General features: G+C 45.4%; 1 protein-coding gene across 7 annotated transcripts in view; it reads right to left on the reverse strand.

The window, feature by feature from the left end:
• The window catches only part of TRAF7 (TNF receptor associated factor 7), a 95,843-nt gene that overhangs the window by 44,433 nt on the left and 34,074 nt on the right, over positions 1-17,336 (reverse strand). For 2 of the 7 annotated variants that reach the window (XM_089686805.1, XM_089686806.1), the window contains exons 2-5: positions 9,293-9,341; positions 8,614-8,671; positions 5,814-5,905; positions 3,742-3,858 (exon numbers count right to left, since the gene is read on the reverse strand). In XM_089686805.1, the coding sequence (XP_089542931.1) occupies positions 3,742-3,858; positions 5,814-5,905; positions 8,614-8,665 (261 nt within the window). In that variant the 5' untranslated portion in view covers positions 8,666-8,671; positions 9,293-9,341. Of the gene's footprint in view, positions 1-3,741; positions 3,859-3,979; positions 4,309-5,813; positions 5,906-8,613; positions 8,672-9,224; positions 9,342-17,336 lie in introns of those variants that run through there. The other 5 variants (XM_089686803.1, XM_089686802.1, XM_089686807.1 and 2 more) reach the window with 3 other exon arrangements.

A 17,336-nucleotide genomic window follows, 5' to 3' on the forward strand; every position in this document is an offset into this window, starting at 1 on the left:
TGCAGAATAATGTTTTAATAATGTTTTTGCAAAGTGTACCCGATAAGAGCATTATACTACAGATTATGTATACCATATTATTCATTATCTATTTGTTCTATTTCATTACACATGACCCTTAAGGTCTTTACTGTCTTGAAATTGATCAATTGTAAGTACTATTACTATTCCCCCCCCCCAATTTCCCTACTGCTGAAACGTCTCTGAGAGAGGGAAACTTATTGGATATGTTCACTGGATACCTTGGCCCTGAGGGGCCTCAATGAGGAATTAGAGATCCGCACCATTATATGAACATTTATGAGTAATATTTCATCACCAATCCTTCCTCATTGTTTATGTCATTACTTTGACCTTTTGTCATACTGCAGAATAATGTTTTAATAATGTTTTTGCAAAGTGTACCCGATAAGAGCATTTTACTACAGATTATGTATACCATATTATTCATTATCTATTTGTTCTATTTTATTACACAGGACCCTTAACGTCTTTACTGTCTTGAAATTGATCAATTGTAAGTACTTTTACTATTTCCACTTGTTGTAACTTAAATGGTTTATTGTATAAGCACTTGTTGATTTAAGGAGCCGACCTGTTACTTGGTGTTTGTTAGTTAGCATTGCATATATCACCATGACCTCGTTAGGAGGAGTGCGGTGTAAGGTTTCCGCCCCTCCCCTTCTGCTGACTGGCTATAATACATACTCCAAGATGGCCCCTACTATGGCCTGAAAAGGGAGCACGCATGCTCCGAATGCACGCCACCTCCCGCTACACAGATGAATGGAAGTGACATCAGCACAACCTCCTGGTGTACCCAAACCCACAGGAAGAGCTAGGAGTCACCAGTGCCAACGTGCTATTTGACCCTACACCACTGGACGGGGCTGCACGATCCGGATCACAGCAGATGCACTGTATTACTAAAGCGCTCTCCTGTCATATGTCTTGTGAGTTATCTACCACTCATTTTAATAAATATTTTTTACCATGCTGCACTTAGAAGGCGCCGCTTCTGTTCCTTTCATCCTCCCACAGAGTTTCTTTTAGCTCTTCCTCAGCTGGCAGTCACCAAGTAAAGCAGTGTCTAAGGATTCATACCCTATTTTCCTTTATGAACGTTCATCCAAGGACACTTCTTACAGTAATTAAGGACTTACTCATATTCCTTGCCCTTGTCTATTACCCATTACCAGGTCTGTTCTATCCCTCCCCGAGAGTGCGCCGAATATTTGGTATTATTACTGCCATTAAAGGTTTTAAGAGCACCATCTTCACAAATATGATTAAGGTATTTAATTCCCTTTGAGGCCCAGATATTAGGCTCTGGGAAGAGAAAAAATTCAGTGAGAGAGGGGTTTTGCCATAAAGGCGTGTGGAGGGACCAGATATGGGTGGACCTTGGGAGTTTCAGATGCCAGGCTTTCATAAGCAATGAAATTCTGAAAGAACCCTCTGCACATTGGAAGACTTTAATAAGCACCTTTTTGGACTGTGTGATGGGATAAGGGACCAAAGCTCCTTTGTACAGTAGGTTTCTCAGGGCTTTGTAGGAGCCTAAAAATGCCGCCTCCATACCATGGCAGTATTAGTCTCATCTGCCACCAACCAATTGTGAGCATGAGAGAGCAACACGGCAATGTAGTAGGCATGCAAGTCAGGGCAAGCTAGCCTCCCCTGAGTTCAGGGCCTCTGCATCTCCACCAATCTAAATCTAGGCTGTGGAGAACCCCATAGAAAAGAAACTATTGCAGACTCAAATTGTTTAAAATATTTCCATGGAATCCACACAGAAGCATGGCAGAGAATATACAAAAAGGAGGGGAGTAATTTAATTTTTACAAGATTAATTTTTCCAGTTAGGGAAAGAGGATGATTTGCCCCTGCTGTCATGCGCTGCTTCGTCTTTTGCAACAATGGTAGGAGATTAAGTGAGCAGTACTCAGAGGCTTTAGAAGAGACGATCAATCCCAAATAATTGGCAGTGGATGTCCATTTTAGGGGTAAATCAGGGTCAGCCACCGCTATTGCTCCAGCATCAATGGGCAAAATTTTAGATTTATCCCAGTAAACTTTTAAGCATGATGGGGAAAAAAACGAGGAGATCAAATTTAGGGCTTCCTTAAGGGACAGACCCAGATCATTAAGAAACAGGACCAAATCATCAGCATACAATGCCACTTTTTCTGTGATGAAGCCCCCCTGAATACCCCTGATACTGGGGGTCTGACATAGCCTGGGCTATGGGTCTCATCATAAGTGCAAATAACGCTGGGGAAGGTGGACACACTTGCCTTGTCCCTCTGCCTATGGAAAAGGCTTCAGAGAGGTCACCCCCTGGTTTTATTTGTGCCAGTGGAGTTTCATACAGAATTTTAGTCCATGTATGGAAATATGGCCCAAATCCCATCATCTCCAACACTGCAGACATATAGGCCCATTCAAATGCTTTTTCTACATCGAACATAAACTCTGAGAATTAAAAAAAATCTACCCTTGCAGTGGACCCCCCTGCACTGCAAGGGTTCAATCCTTTTTAACTCTATAGGATGAGAAATAAGATGTAATGCTTACCTTTCTCCTCCTTCCAGCAGGCTCTGGTGCTCTCCTCTGCTCCAAGTAGTGGGTAGTCTCTCACCGTCCTCATGTACAATGCAGTGCTGTCAGCCCTGCATTGTACTTGATGACATCATTGTGCAACTGCAGACCAGAGAACCTTATAGAGGTGGATTCGGGGGACAAATCGCAGAGACGTAGGAAGCCTGTTGGAGTGAGGATTAAGGTAAGTACTACACCTTATTTCTCATCCCCAGGGTTAAGGAGTATTTAATCCTTGCCGTGTGGCGGAGGAGCCCACTGCAATGGTAGTTTGTTTCAGAATTTCTGGAGTTGGGCTTTAAGTGCAGTCAAGTATTTACCTTGTCCTTATTCCGGTGAACTTCCCTCTGCAGCCCTGCCCAGAGTTGCACAGCCTTTCTTCCGAAAGAGTCCTTGCCTGGTTCTTTTCATCCTGTGTATGCACCCCAAGGCCTTGTTTGTTCTAATGGTATGTTGTACCCATGGCAGCCTCTTAGGGAGTGTGGCTCTTCCTATAAAAATGAATGGGCTGCAGTACACGAGGATCTAGTGGGGATGCTTTCGGAAGAAAGGCTCTGCCGCTCTGGGCAGGCCTGCAGTGAAAGTTGTAGGGAAGGGGAGGAAGGTAAGTAGTTTACCAGGTAGAATGCACTCATTGGGATCGGGGGCATGCCTTAAAGAATAACTTTTACTAAGTGTGTACATTTAATACCTATAACCTCTAAATGAATAATCAGTACTTCCAAAACAACCTTGTATGCTTTCAATATAACAAAAAACACTAATCTATATTTATATATAAAAATATATACTAAGCTTTTAACCTAGTACAGTGATTTAAATTATCCAGTTAAGAAAATCCCTTATACCCAGCAAATGTATTCCTTGGGATATCAAATGTAAAGATCCACTAACATATGGCATTATATGTTTACAAGGGCAGCGGTATTTATATATGCCTCATCTGTATAATTATCTGTATACACATTGGAGTGTTATTCCAGTTCCCCTGAACATCAGAAAGCAGTCAAGTGACTGGAAAGTCTAGTCTATGCCGAGTTTTGACTCCAGACAACACTTCTGGATGGTTAAAAACATGAAAGACAATCCAGTTCCTGGCTACTTACAGATTCTGTGACAGCTTTAAGATTTTCTCCTTACCGGCTCTTCTTCTTCCTCATGGAGTGAAAAGTTGGAGCGTAAGGGCATGCTGGACTCTGAATGAAGAGAGCGCACTGATATGGCTGAATCTGAGCGCCGGGAGGTGCTAATCGGAGGCTGGAAAAAGAAAAAAATCCAAAAGGGGTTGAGATACAGCGTAGCAGAGGCTCCTGATTTGTGCCAAAAGGGCAGACTTAGAATCTTAGGAATACAATGATCCATATGAATGTCCACACACCATGCTAGGTACAGGAATGGGGTATGTCCAATAGAACGCCATTATATATTCAGCAACCTCAGCTCTTCTCTGTACAGATAATCCTTACATGTTGCAGAAGGCTGGTATGACAGTTCTGCTAAGTGCTGCTATTTCACAAGTTCTTGGCACTATGGGTGACATTCGCAGTCTGATGGACCCACGTCCCCAAATCCCCAGCACAGCTGTGGCTCCCAGCACCCTGCAGAGAGTGATTAGGTGACTGCTTCAGGCTAAGTCCTGCCAGCTCTGTCCAGAGTGTATATGCAGACACTTCCTCCTATTGAATTCAGCCTGCTCGGCTGCTTCCTGCTGGAGATGTGAGGAGACTAGGGAAGGAGGGGATATACTAAACGTGTGGGAAGAGGGGGGGTAGGGGGCCAATGATGAATATATATTGGGAATGATATTCCAACTGGGACAACGCCAACACTTCTTAACCCTTTCACAGCCAGTGGATAGTGTGTGAAATGAGCAGAACCTCTATCAGACATTTTTTGCTGTCTGTGTACTACACTTACCTATTGCCCTGGTCACAGAAAGTGAATGTGCTGTAAATCATAAATTTAATGGTTGTCAATGGAACCAGATCAGAGGGGATACTGGACAGGTAAACCGCCTAATGCTTTCTTAAAGCCCATCGGAAGTCACAGAAATAGGCATTTTTATTATCATAGACACTACACCAGTGGTTCTCAACCTGTGGGTCATGACCCCTTTGGGGGTCAAACGACCCTTTCACAGGAGTCGCCTAAGACCATCGGAAAACACATATTTCGGATGGTCTTAGGAACCGAGACACCACTCCTCTATCCGTCTTCAGGCAGGTCTGCCCACATGCAGATAGACTCTATGAGGTAGTGGTGAGGGCGGCCGGAGGGGCTGGGCAGGGTGTCCCGCAGTCCCGACTTGCTGCGAGCCTCTCACGCTGAACTAACACCAGCACACTGACTGGCCCGCTCCCTCTTCCCAGTGTGTTATGAGCGGCCGGCCAGGCTGGAGGCTCCTCCCCTGCAAGGGGCGGGTCGAAGGTGCCCCTCTGCCACCCATTGGCTGCCCTTGCACCTGCTGCGTGTTTCCCCGGGTGGGCAGCTGCTCACAACAGCTGGATAAATGTGAGCCGGGCCCCCCTTTATCTCTGGGGAGGGGGGATCTGGTTACCCGCAGAGCGTGTGCCCTACAGCCGCTCAATATTATTATTATTTATTGAAGCGTGTATGACCACCGTTTGCATTGCTGGAAGATTGTTTCTAATGCCTTGTTCACACGATGAGAAAATTGGATGAAAAAAAACGCTTTCTGATAATCTGATCATTAGTACTCCGCTGTCGAGGGCTGCTCATGACAGTTCATGCAAAAATATCCAAAGGGACAGGCACAAAAAATTTCTCCTACAATCACAGAAGCAACATCCTGCATATCAGATATTTACATTACAATTCATAATAGTAGCAAAGTTACAGTTATGAAGTAGCAACGAAAATAATTTTATGGTTGGGGGTCACCACAACATGAGGAACTGTATTAAAGGGTCGTGGCATTAGGAAGGTTGAGAACCACTGCACTACACTAACGACTCCCATTGTATTTTTTCTATAGCATTAGTATAGTGTATCTAATACGACTGTCCGCTCCACTAGGCACAAGGATTTGACCATACGGCCCAGTGATGCACTCAGTAATCTAACCGACCTAGTCATACACCCCCCCCCCCCATCTTTCTTACCATTACAATGTCTGTGTTAGGATACTTAAAATAAGGAATTATTCATTACTCATGTATGCCAGGATAGAGCACAGAATTCTTCCTACTCACCATAACATCATCTTCATCCCTGGGCGAAAATGCTAAAGTGCTGGAAGTCGATGGCGTTCTGCGATGCTGTTTAAATGAACTCGCACTATCAGCTGCAAGAAAGAAAAGCGGGATACTGGCATCCAATCCTGTTTTTATTTTAATTGGAATCACAGACATGGAGTAAGGCAATGGAGGGAAAAAAACTCTGTAAACTGTACCAACAACCTTCCAGCTGGTGCAGGCCTTTGTCATTCCGATTAGTACGAGGTGGGGCAATTAATTTTCCCAAGGGGCCACATGAGAAACTAGGATTGTGTTGGAGTGCCAAACTTTATTCTGCTCAGTTTTAATTTTGGACCCGGGAAGGTCCATAAGCATGTAAACCAGGGGTAGGCAACCTGAAAGAGGTAGAGGTCTACCTGAACACCATGGCAAAATTCAAAGATTGACGGGCACAGTGTCGCCTCCTCACACCTGATTTAAACCTCTAATTGCCATGCTACCATGTCGCAATTGCGTACATTGCACGGCAATCATGTTAAAATCAGGTGGTGAGGAGGCAACGATAATGCACTAGGCTGGTGTGCCTTCTGTTAGTTTTCTTTCTATCCTCTGATGCAGGAAGAACTTGGCCGGGTAGCAAAGTAGCGGGAGAGCATTGGAATGTCCTCTAGGCAACGCTCTCCCACCAGAACTGAGCCTTCCCATTGTACCGATCAGCTCCTCAGACTCTCTCCTTCCAGTTCTTGCAGCTCTTCACACAGACATCTGTCACCGTACCTCTCTGAGCCTGCCAGCTTTCTCAGTGAGGAAGCTGACAGACTCAGAGAAGCATGTTGGCAGTGGAGACATTGAGGTCCGGCTAGGGACAACCAAAGGACCGGATGTGGCCCTGGGCCACAGTTTGTCCAGGTGTGGATTAGCACTATGTGAAACTGCAGACAAAGCTGTACGCAATATTTTAAAGTGGACCTGACTCTAAAAATGAAGATATGTTATGTCAAATGAAACATCTAGAAATGTTTAGTGTGCCTAAACAGTACTCTGAAAGATCTACCTGTCCTGAATTCACCCTGAAGAATAGCTGTGCACTTCCTGTGCCTAAGCATCCATATGCCACCAGCCTCAAAGTTGTATTCTATGTGATCATCTAAGTTGCTGCTTTTTTCAGATATCTAGTCTCATGGTATTTGGAGTGGGACTTGGTGATGTTACTATTGTGCTGTTGATTGTTCTTCAAGGATCTACATAGCGCAAGGAACTGTTCCTTCACCAGATCACGAGTCATCAGTTGGGGGTAACGCTGACATGGGGATGCAAAGCCCTACCTTTATCAGGTTGGCTGCCTCCACACAGAGACACAATGCAGAACAAGGCATGGAAAGTCAGTAATAAGGTAATTTTAGCTGCAGGGAAACCAAGGGCAATACTGGTGCCTAGTCATTTGAAGAGAATGCATCAACATTAAAAACTAATGAGGGGTAAATAGGTAAAAACTGCTATTAGAAAAGTTACTGTATTTTCATACAACACCTTACAATATGACACAAAAATGGACTTACAGTGCATTCATAAAGTATTCAGACCCCTTAATTTTTTGCACTTTTTTTATATTGCAGCCTGATACTACAGTTGTTTAAATAACTTTTTTTCTCAATTATCTGTCCCACCTCCACACAGGTCTCTGCAGCTCAGTCAGAGTGACCATCGGGTTCTTGGTCACCTCTCTTACTAAGGCCCTTCTCCCTTGATTGCTCAGTTTGGCCAGCTCTTGGTTCTGCCAAACTCCTTCAATTTGTGAATTATGGAGGTCACTGTGTTCTTGAGAACCTTCAGTGAAGCAGATAATTGTGTAGCCTTCCCAAGATCTATGCCTTGCAATAATTATGTCTCTGAGCTCTGTAGGCAGTTCCTTTGACCTCATGGCTCCAGCTCTGATACAGTATGCATTGTCAGCTGTGAGGCTTTTTATAGAGAGGTTAATTGACCACAGGTGGACTCCAATCAAGGTGTAGAACATCTCAGCAACGATCAAGAGAAATGGGAGGCACTTGAGCTAAATTTCAAGTATTGTTGCAAAGGGTCTGAAGACTTTTGCCAAAGTGATATTTCAGTTTTTCCCTTTTCATAAATTTGCAGACATTTCTAAAATTCTGTTTTCACATTGTCATTATGGGGTATTGAGTGTAGATTAAAGGATAAGTTCACTTTTTAGTAAAAAAATAAATAAATGCACATTTTTTGCAGGTAAAAAAAATGTGCATTTATTATTTTTGTCTGCAGGAGCCTGTAAACCACTGCACCAGCAATCAGCAGATCGTTGGTGCCATGCAGGTCTCCTGCAGACCTGTCAGTATATCAGTATATCTGGATATGAGCAAGCAGATATACTGACAGGAAGAATGAATGTACTACCACCTGACAGCTGCTAAGGTTGTTGGGACTTGTAGTCTCTCATTCACAGAGGACTGTAAATGAGTGACGTGGCCAGGTGGGTGGAGCACCAAACAGCCCCTTTTTTAAAAAACATTTGACAGCTAGTGGGAGGGAGAAGATCCCCGCTAGCTGTCAAAGTGAGGGCCGGGCTGGTCGTAACATGTTACACCTTACATATGGGTGTAACATTTAATTTGTTACGAAAGGTGAACTTATCGTTTAATGGGAAAAAAAAAAACGAATTTAAACAACTGTAGTATCAGACGGCAACACAACAAAACTGGAAAAAGTGAAGAGGGTCTGAATAATTAATCAATGCACTGTAGGTCTAAAATAGCTATACATCATCTACAAAATACCAATTACACTTAATTGAACTTGCCTTTTGTAATTGTTGTCACTGGTGTGAATGCTGGTCCAAATGTAGTTTCCATTCTGGTCTGTAACATAAAAAGATGCATACTTGCAGTCAATGGCTTAACAAGTGGTGAGGACAACAAAGTGAAAGAAGAAAGCGGCAAAAAAAAGACCCCAAAACAGAAAGGGTTGCCAAGAGCTGGATGGGCCAAAACTAAGAAAGGAGACCTAAGAAAATAAAGAAGGGCCTGCCCACCCAAAAGCATTTTTTGATATTTAAATTATAGGTGAAGCCTGGTGGGCTGAGGGCTTCTTATGTCTTGGATAGTTCAACTGTGGGATCTGCATCCTACAGTTTCTGATCCCGGTGCTGCCCACCTGGGAGATTTGGGTGTTTCTGTCCACCTTTATATGTCCTAGCTCCTCATGTTACACTCTGCATCATATAAAAGAAATAAGGGCTGAACTGTAATAATAAAAGGTCAAAGGATATTGTGGGTGACCCGATGATGTAAAAACTGTGCAACTGATGTTAAAACATACAGTAGTTTGGCTTGTTGTTTCTATTGTGTACGGTTATCGGAATATGTGGCACAATAGAAAGAGCAGATAGTAGTGGGGAGGAAAAGCTGGTACCCCGTCTGTGTTTTCTGGTGGAATGTTCGTGGCACCAGCTGAAAAATGAATGAATCGTGGATTCTTACTCGAGGTCATAATCTAGGCTGGCATCTCAGGGGCTGCACCGGGGGTCCTCTGCAGAGAGAGAGAAAACAAAAAGAGACTATTACATTATCTAACAGGCTTTCCATATGCAGGCAGATGTCCCCGCCAAGAATGAAATGTGGGGAGACATCTATCTGTTGCCTTTGACAACAGGTGTGTCTTGTCAGACTTAAAATAAATATAAATCAAATCAGAAAAATACACATAAAATCTATAAATTTTTTTTAAATATTTCCAATTATGAAGAGTTCATTAAAATAATGTCTGTCCTGCTATGAAGTTCCAGGTTCAAGCACTTCCTGTTACAGGGTAACAACCTTCTGTCCCTGTCTTCCAAAGGTTGCCCTGCATTGGTAGGTGACCACTGAAGACAGGAAGTGGTGCAAAGAAGCTGCTGGAGGTGAGCAGCACTGTGACGCAACAAAGGATGGGAAAAGATAAAAGCAGTGTCCCCTAAAGCAGGGTTTCTCAACCAGGGTTCCTCCAGAGGTTGCTAGGGGTTCCTTGAGCAATGAGCGATTTCTGCCTCTCAGATAAGTTCCCACTGACACCATTGCTCTTTTCAGTTATCTATGAGGGGGGTAATTCTTTCCATTATCCACAAGTATAAGGCCCCTTATAAACCAAACGGAACATTTAACTCTTGACACTCAATCCAAAATTAAAAAAAAATAAAAAATAATAATTAAAAAAATAAATATATATATATACACATATACATATATATATATGCCTGGGGGACCACTTTAATTTATAAACAAACAGTATCGCTTTAACCCATTATAGCTCAGCTGAAAAAGGACAGCTTCAAAGTGATCCAGTGATTATTTGTGGTCAAAGTAAGGGCTCTTTTGCATTTTAATATTTACATTGTATGTCAAGTCTTTTTTTCTTTCTGTTTTGGATGGAGTAGGAAAGGGTTATTTTTTGTCAGTGTGAAATCTGCCTTTTCAGTTTGTCCTGTGTTTTTCCTTGTCACTGGGACAAAAATTGATAGGGAAATCCAAACATGTACAGTTGTGAACATAACAAGAGGAGATGGTAAATCTTCCAATGCAGAAACCTGTTCTGGTGAAAACAGGCTTACCCCGGGTTCACACCTATGTGTTTTCCGCAGCATTTTGCAGAAACTCACCACAGTCCATTTACCATGATTTCCTACGGGACATGTTCACATCTACATGTTTTCACATGGTGTGGTTTTTTTTGGAAAGGGTCAGGGATTATTTTTTTTTTAAGGCAAAAAGCTGCGTTTTTGGTTCTATAGGCCTAAAAGGAAATGCAGCAGAAAGGCATGTAGTGTGTTTTTGCTGCGTTTTAAAACAATGAAAAAAAAAAATGAAATAAAATTGTAAAACGTGGCAAAAACACAATGCAGAAACGGGTTAAACGCAACCTGTATAGGTGTGAACGTAGCCTAAGTGGGAAATTCCTTACTTCCTATTGTGTCTACAAGACAGGTAGTGAAGGGAAATCTCTGCAAAGGAATACAGACAACAAAGAATAAACTTACAGGGGTTTAAACCCTTCTCTATCTAAAAAGAAAAAAAACGTTTTGACTATACCTACACTTTAAAGACTGGGACCAGTACGAACGTCAGAGGTCAATGTATTAGCCCAAGAGCTTACAATCTGCATATCTGTGGTTCTTCTCATACAGCAGTGAATGAATGTGCGGCAGAATGAAAGGATTTAGCAGCAGAGGTCAGGACATACTCAGTACAGACATGTTCTCTGGACTTTACATTCCTACAGCTTGTTCCTATTAAACACATTTGGAAAGAGCCCACGTGGAGACAACTCTAACAAACACAGCCAGTTTCCATGACACGGCTCCAGACCATATTGCCTGGATTTCCCAACATGTACAGCACAGATATGTGTCACGTACACGGCACTGACAGGAAGTAGCTGCTAAGAACGTCTGAGCAAAATATACACACAGACATACACAGTAAACGGAATGAATCCATCACAAATATACACATTTCTGCAGAGGAAAAGAATGTTAACAGACTAAGGGCTCGTTCACACTTGACTGTTTTTCCAACTCTTGTCAAACGGCCCTATAGCGTTTGCCAAGCGTTGGTCCGGCGTTTGCGGAGCAATTTTTAACGCTCCGCAAACGCTCTTCAAACGCCGCATGCGCGGTTTAGCGGCGGTTGCTAGGTGTTTGCAAAGCGTTAAAAATGTCCCACAAACGCCTATAATGAAGTTTGAATGGTGTTACCGCTCCGCAAACGCGCCGCAACCGCACCGCAAACGCCGGCCGTTTGCGGAGCGGCACCATAGACTTGAATAGGAGGCTTCAACTCCTCCTGACTGGACCAGAGGCGTCCGTTTTGCCGCGGCGCTAACGCTCCTGTGTGAACAGCACCATGTGCTGCAATGTGCAGAATTTTCACAGGCGTTTGGGAAGCAGTAAAAACGCTTCCCAAACGCCTGTCTGCCGCTTGCAAACAAGGCTAGTGTGAACGCAGCCTAAAAGGTGCAACAACTGTAGGCAAGTGGGGAAAACAAATCAATGAATTGCTAGAGACACATTTGTTCCTGGAACCAGGACTCTGAGCAAATGAAAAATTTGCAGGTTTTGGAAAAGTATTAAAAAAAACAAACAAAAAAAAAACATATTCTCCTCTTTTCCAGATCTGCATCAAGTCTGGTAAAGAAACTTCAATATGGGTTTGGCTATGTTCTCAGGATCTCGAGCATTTATAGCGGGGGTCTGCAACCTGTAGATCTCGTTCAGGTGAATGGTAGATCTCGGTCTGGGCTTGCTGACACACCATCCCTAGGGTTGCCACCTCATCCCTTTAAAACTAAACATATATATATAATGACAGGGGTTCTGTGGCTGACTAAGGTGATTATTAAACTCGCTTGGTGCCTTATCTGCATTCAATTAGCCCCAGAACCCATGTCATTAAAGCGGAGTTCCACTCATCCTGTCAAAAAATAAAAGTCAGCAGCTACAAAAACTGTAGCTGCTGACTTTAAAAAAACAGCCACTTACCTGTCCCTCGGTGTTTCACCAGCCGTCCTGTATGCCAGGAGGCCAGCATCTTCAGTGTGGGCATCCGGCTGTGATAGCTTGCGGCTCCACAGCCGGGTACCCACTGCACATGTGCGAGTAGCGCTGCACTTCATGAATGGTCCTGTAGTCTTCTGGGACCTGTCACGTGTCCCACAAGACTACAGGGAGGGAGGGAGGAAGGACACCTTCCACTTCCGATCGCCTAGGCAATCGGACTGGAAGTGGGAGCGGGTACCTGTCAAATTCGGGTACCCGCTCCCCAAAGGTGCCAATCCTTAATGGGGAGCGAGAGAGCAATCCTTAAAGCAGAACTTCCCCTTTTGGGTGGAGCTCCGCTTTAATATGTGCTCGGTTTTAAAGGGATGGGGTGGCAACCCTAGCCATCCCAGAGCATCAAGCAGTGTGCAGTGCAGAGGGACTACTTGTAAAGTTGGAGCTGTAGTATGGCGCAAGAGCTGCAAAAGTTGATGTCACCTCTGCAGTGTTGCTCCTATGACCTGTCATGGATGGTGGGTGTAGCACCTTCCAAGCATGACCCATTCATGTGAATGAGGCCGCTCTGCAATTGCCCTGCAGCCTTGTGCAGTACAGCAAACAAGGGGTTAAACACGCAGCATTGTGTTGCTTTCTCACCACCTGCTTTAAGCCCTTGGACCCCGCAGAAGCATGCAGTTGTGGGGCACTTGCAGAGTGGCCCACTTACTTGAATGTGTCTCGGCTGACAGGCGGTAGCACCCATCAAAAGCAACAGGGGGTGTAATTCCTGCTGCGGCATGTGTACACCTTTGGCTGCTGCCTCAGCAGCTAAAGGGGGTAGGGATTGGGGGCAAAAAAACCACGATTCAACCACAGTGTTTTACCACCCTCCAACTTTACATGTGAACAAGCCCTTACCCCATGTTCACACCTAAGCATTTTCTGCAGCGTTTTGCAGAAACGCAGTACAGTCCATTTAACATGATTTCCTATGGAACATGTTCACATCCCCGCGTTTTCACACGGTGTGTGTTTTTTTGGAAAGGGTCAGGGATTTTTTTTTAACGCAAAAAGTTGCGTTTTTGGTTCTACAGACTTCAATGGAAACGCTGCAAAATAGCATGTATTGCGTTTTTGCTGCGTTTTAAATCTGCCTAGCAACAAGAAAAAAAAATATGAAGAAAAAAAAAAACACAAAACGCATCAAAAACGCAGGTGCAAAAAAGCAAACCGCAATGCAGAAACGACTCAAACGCAACCTGCATAGGTGTGAACCTGGGGTCAGACTTATATTTATCTATATATTTGGCTCCAGCAGGCTTCCATGATGCTTTGCAACTGGTCCCCAAGCCTCTTCTCTCTGGTACTGTGGATGGTTTTCACACTTTGACATCCCCAAACACAAGGCAGGACCAGTGGTTCTACACTGTATAGGAGGGCCCAGGGAGAAGAGTACAGTGCCAGAGTCTGCATGTGCAAGGCATAGCATACTTATTACAGCTTGTTCTGCTCCCCCCAGACTTATCAAGCATGCAAGCCTTGCAGTCCAGGGGGCACCTTTACAGGGGTATTCATTTTACCAAATCCCTTGCGCTTTAAAATTGTATTTCTAGCTTTAAAGTCTTCTTTCTAGTAATATGGAGTCACTGGATCGACAACTCTTGAGCTGGCTATGTGCAGACCAGGTATATTCCCACTGCAGACCCCTCGGATTCCTTTACAGCAGGGGTGTCAAACTGGCGGCCCTCCAGCTGTTGCAAAACTACAAGTCCCATCATGCCTTTGCCTTTGGGAGTCATGCTTGTAACTGTCAGTCTTGCAGTGCCTCATGGGACTTGTAGTTTGGCAACAGCTGGAGGGCCACTATTTTGACACCCGTGCTTTACAGCATGGAACCATCTGACCAGAGGCTGTCCCGTTTGTGGCCACTACAATAGCAATATTACATTTATTATTTATTTCAGGTACTTATATAGCGCCGTCATTTACACAGCGCTTTACATATATATTGTACATTCACATCAGTCCCTAACCCTCAAGGGGTGTACAATCTAAGGTCCCTAACCCTCAAGGGGTGTACAATCTAAGGTCCCTAACTCACATCCATACATACATATACTAGGGACAATTTAGACAGGAGCTAATTACCTACCAGCATGTCTTTGGAGTGTGGGAGGAAACCGGAGCACCTGGAGGAAACCCACGCAGGCACAGGGAGAACATGCAAACTCCAGGCAGGAGGTGCCGCGGCTGGAATTCGTACCAACAGCCCTAGTACTGCCAGGCGGAAGTGCTAACCGTTTAGCCACTGTGCTGCCCATTTGGCCGAGCATTCGAGGTTTACATGCATTGTTGATGGCAATAAAACGTTCATTATTCCTGCAAGGCCTGGGCATTGGGAGTTAGTAAGGTACATTACCTCCTGGAGAAGGAATTTCTACAATGTCAGCTCCTGAAAGGAATGTACCAAAACGGAATGTATTCGGTTTAGAGAATAAGTAACCAATTGTAGTTATAAAGAAAAAAAACCTAAAATAGTGAGGTGCAGTTTAGGAAAGGCCACTGACACAAGAGGCTGGAATCGGAGTTCTCACACCAAACACTTCAAGTGAACCTGTGGCCAGGCTATGAACATATATACACATTCCTACAAACAGTCAGTGAGCTGTAGGGCTTGTTTACACTTGTGTCGCCCTCTAAAGAGCGATTCAAAGAGGATTGCTATTCAAAGGGATTTTGACAGGTGGCTGGGAGAAATTATGTCACCTCCTCACCACCTGTTTTAAAGGATAAGTTCACCTTTTCAAAAAATACTAAAAGTCACATATTTTTGCAGGTAAAAAAATGTGCATTTACCTTGTTTTTTTAGAAGCTTGGAAAGCATTGCACCAGTGATCAGCAGATGCAGGACTCCTGCAGACTGTCAGTGTGACAGTACAGGGCAAGCAGTTTCACACTGACAGGAAAAATCAATGAACAAATCAATGAAATAAAAAAAAAAAAGTTTTTCTTTGTTTCTATTATAAAAATGTTTCTCCTTCGCTGATGTGTGTTGATGAGGCTGCACTGATATGCAGCAATGATGGTCACTGATAGGTGGCACTGACTGGCGTCACTGCTGGGCACTACATAGCACTGATGGGTGGCACTGCAGGGCACTGATCATCACTACTGATGGGGGGGGGGGGCACTGCAGGGCACTGATCATCACTACTGATGGGGGGGCACTGCAGAGCACTGATAGGTGGCACTGCAGGGCACTGATCATCACTACTAATGAGGGGGCACTGCAGACCACTGATGAGTGGCACTGCAGGGCACTGATCATCACTACTGATAGGGGGGGGCACTCTAGAGCACTAATGGGTGGTACTGCAGGGCACTGATCATAACTACTGATGGGGGGGCACTGCAGAGCACTGATGGGTGGCACTGCAGGGCACTGATCATCACTACTTATGGGGTGGGGGCACTGCAGAGCACTGATGGGTGGCACTGCAGGGCACTGATCATCACTACTGATGGGGGGGGGGCACTGCAGAGCACTGATGGGTGGCACTGCAGGGCACTGATCATCACTACTGATGGGGGGGGGGCACTGCAGAGCACTGATGGGTGGCACTGCAGGGCACTGATCATCACTACTGATGGGGGGCACTGCAGAGCACTGATGGGTGGCACTGCAGGGCACTGATCATCACTACTGATGGGGGGGGGGGCACTGCAGAGCACTGATGGGTGGCACTTCAGGGCACTGATCATCACTACTGATGAGGGGGGCACTGCAGGGCACTGATCATCACTACTGATGGGGGGCACTGCAGAGCACTGATGGGTGGCACTGCAGGGCACTGATCATCACTACTGATGGGGGGGGGGGGGGGGGGCACTGCAGAGCACTGATGGGTGGCACTTCAGGGCACTGATCATCACTACTGATGAGGGGGGCACTGCAGAGCACTGATGGGTGGCACTGCAGGGCACTGATCATCACTACTGATGGGGGGCACTGCAGAGCACTGATGGGTGGCACTGCAGGGCACTGATCATCACTACTGATGGGGGGGGGGGGCACTGCAGAGCACTGATGGGTGGCACTTCAGGGCACTGATCATCACTACTGATGAGGGGGGCACTGCAGGGCACTGATCATCACTACTGATGGGGGGCACTGCAGAGCACTGATGGGTGGCACTGCAGGGCACTGATCATCACTACTGATGGGGGGGGCACTGCAGAGCACTGATGGGTGGCACTTCAGGGCACTGATCATCACTACTGATGAGGGGGGCACTGCAGAGCACTGATGGGTGGCACTGCAGGGCACTGATCATCACTACTGATGGGGGGGCACTGCAGAGCACTGATGGGTGGCACTTCAGGGCACTGATCATCACTACTGATGAGGGGGGCACTGCAGAGCACTGATGGGTGGCACTTCAGGGCACTGATCATCACTACTGATGAGGGGGGCACTGCAGAGCACTGATGGGTGGCACTGCAGGGCACTGATCATCACTACTGATGGGGGGGCACTGCAGAGCACTGATGGGTGGCACTGCAGGGCACTGATCATCACTACTGATGGGGGGGGCACTGCAGAGCACTGATGGGTGGCACTGCAGGGCACTGATCATCACTACTGATGGGGGGGGGGCACTGCAGAGCACTGATGGGTGGCACTTCAGGGCACTGATCATCACTACTGATGAGGGGGGCATTGCAGAGCACTGATGGGTGGCACTGCAGGGCACTGATCATCAGTACCGATCTGCTCTGTGACAGCTGCCGGTTATTAGCGGTACTTTCCTCATGCTGTGACAGTGTGAGGAAAGTGCTGCCGATAACCGGCAGCTGTATTTACTCCGTGATCTGCTGTGTCATTGGACACAGCGGATCACGTGGTACAAGGCCCTGTGATTGGCCTTTTACCTCATCACGTGATCAGCTGTGTCCATAGGACAATAATGGTGGCCACACAAAATATTGACCCTTTGGGCCCAATTTGGACCTTG

The sequence above is a fragment of the Staurois parvus genome, unplaced genomic scaffold, assembly GCF_062004578.1.
Source record: "Staurois parvus isolate SC_StPar_1 unplaced genomic scaffold, SC_StPar_1.0 ptg000412l, whole genome shotgun sequence".
Taxonomy (NCBI): domain Eukaryota; kingdom Metazoa; phylum Chordata; class Amphibia; order Anura; family Ranidae; genus Staurois; species Staurois parvus.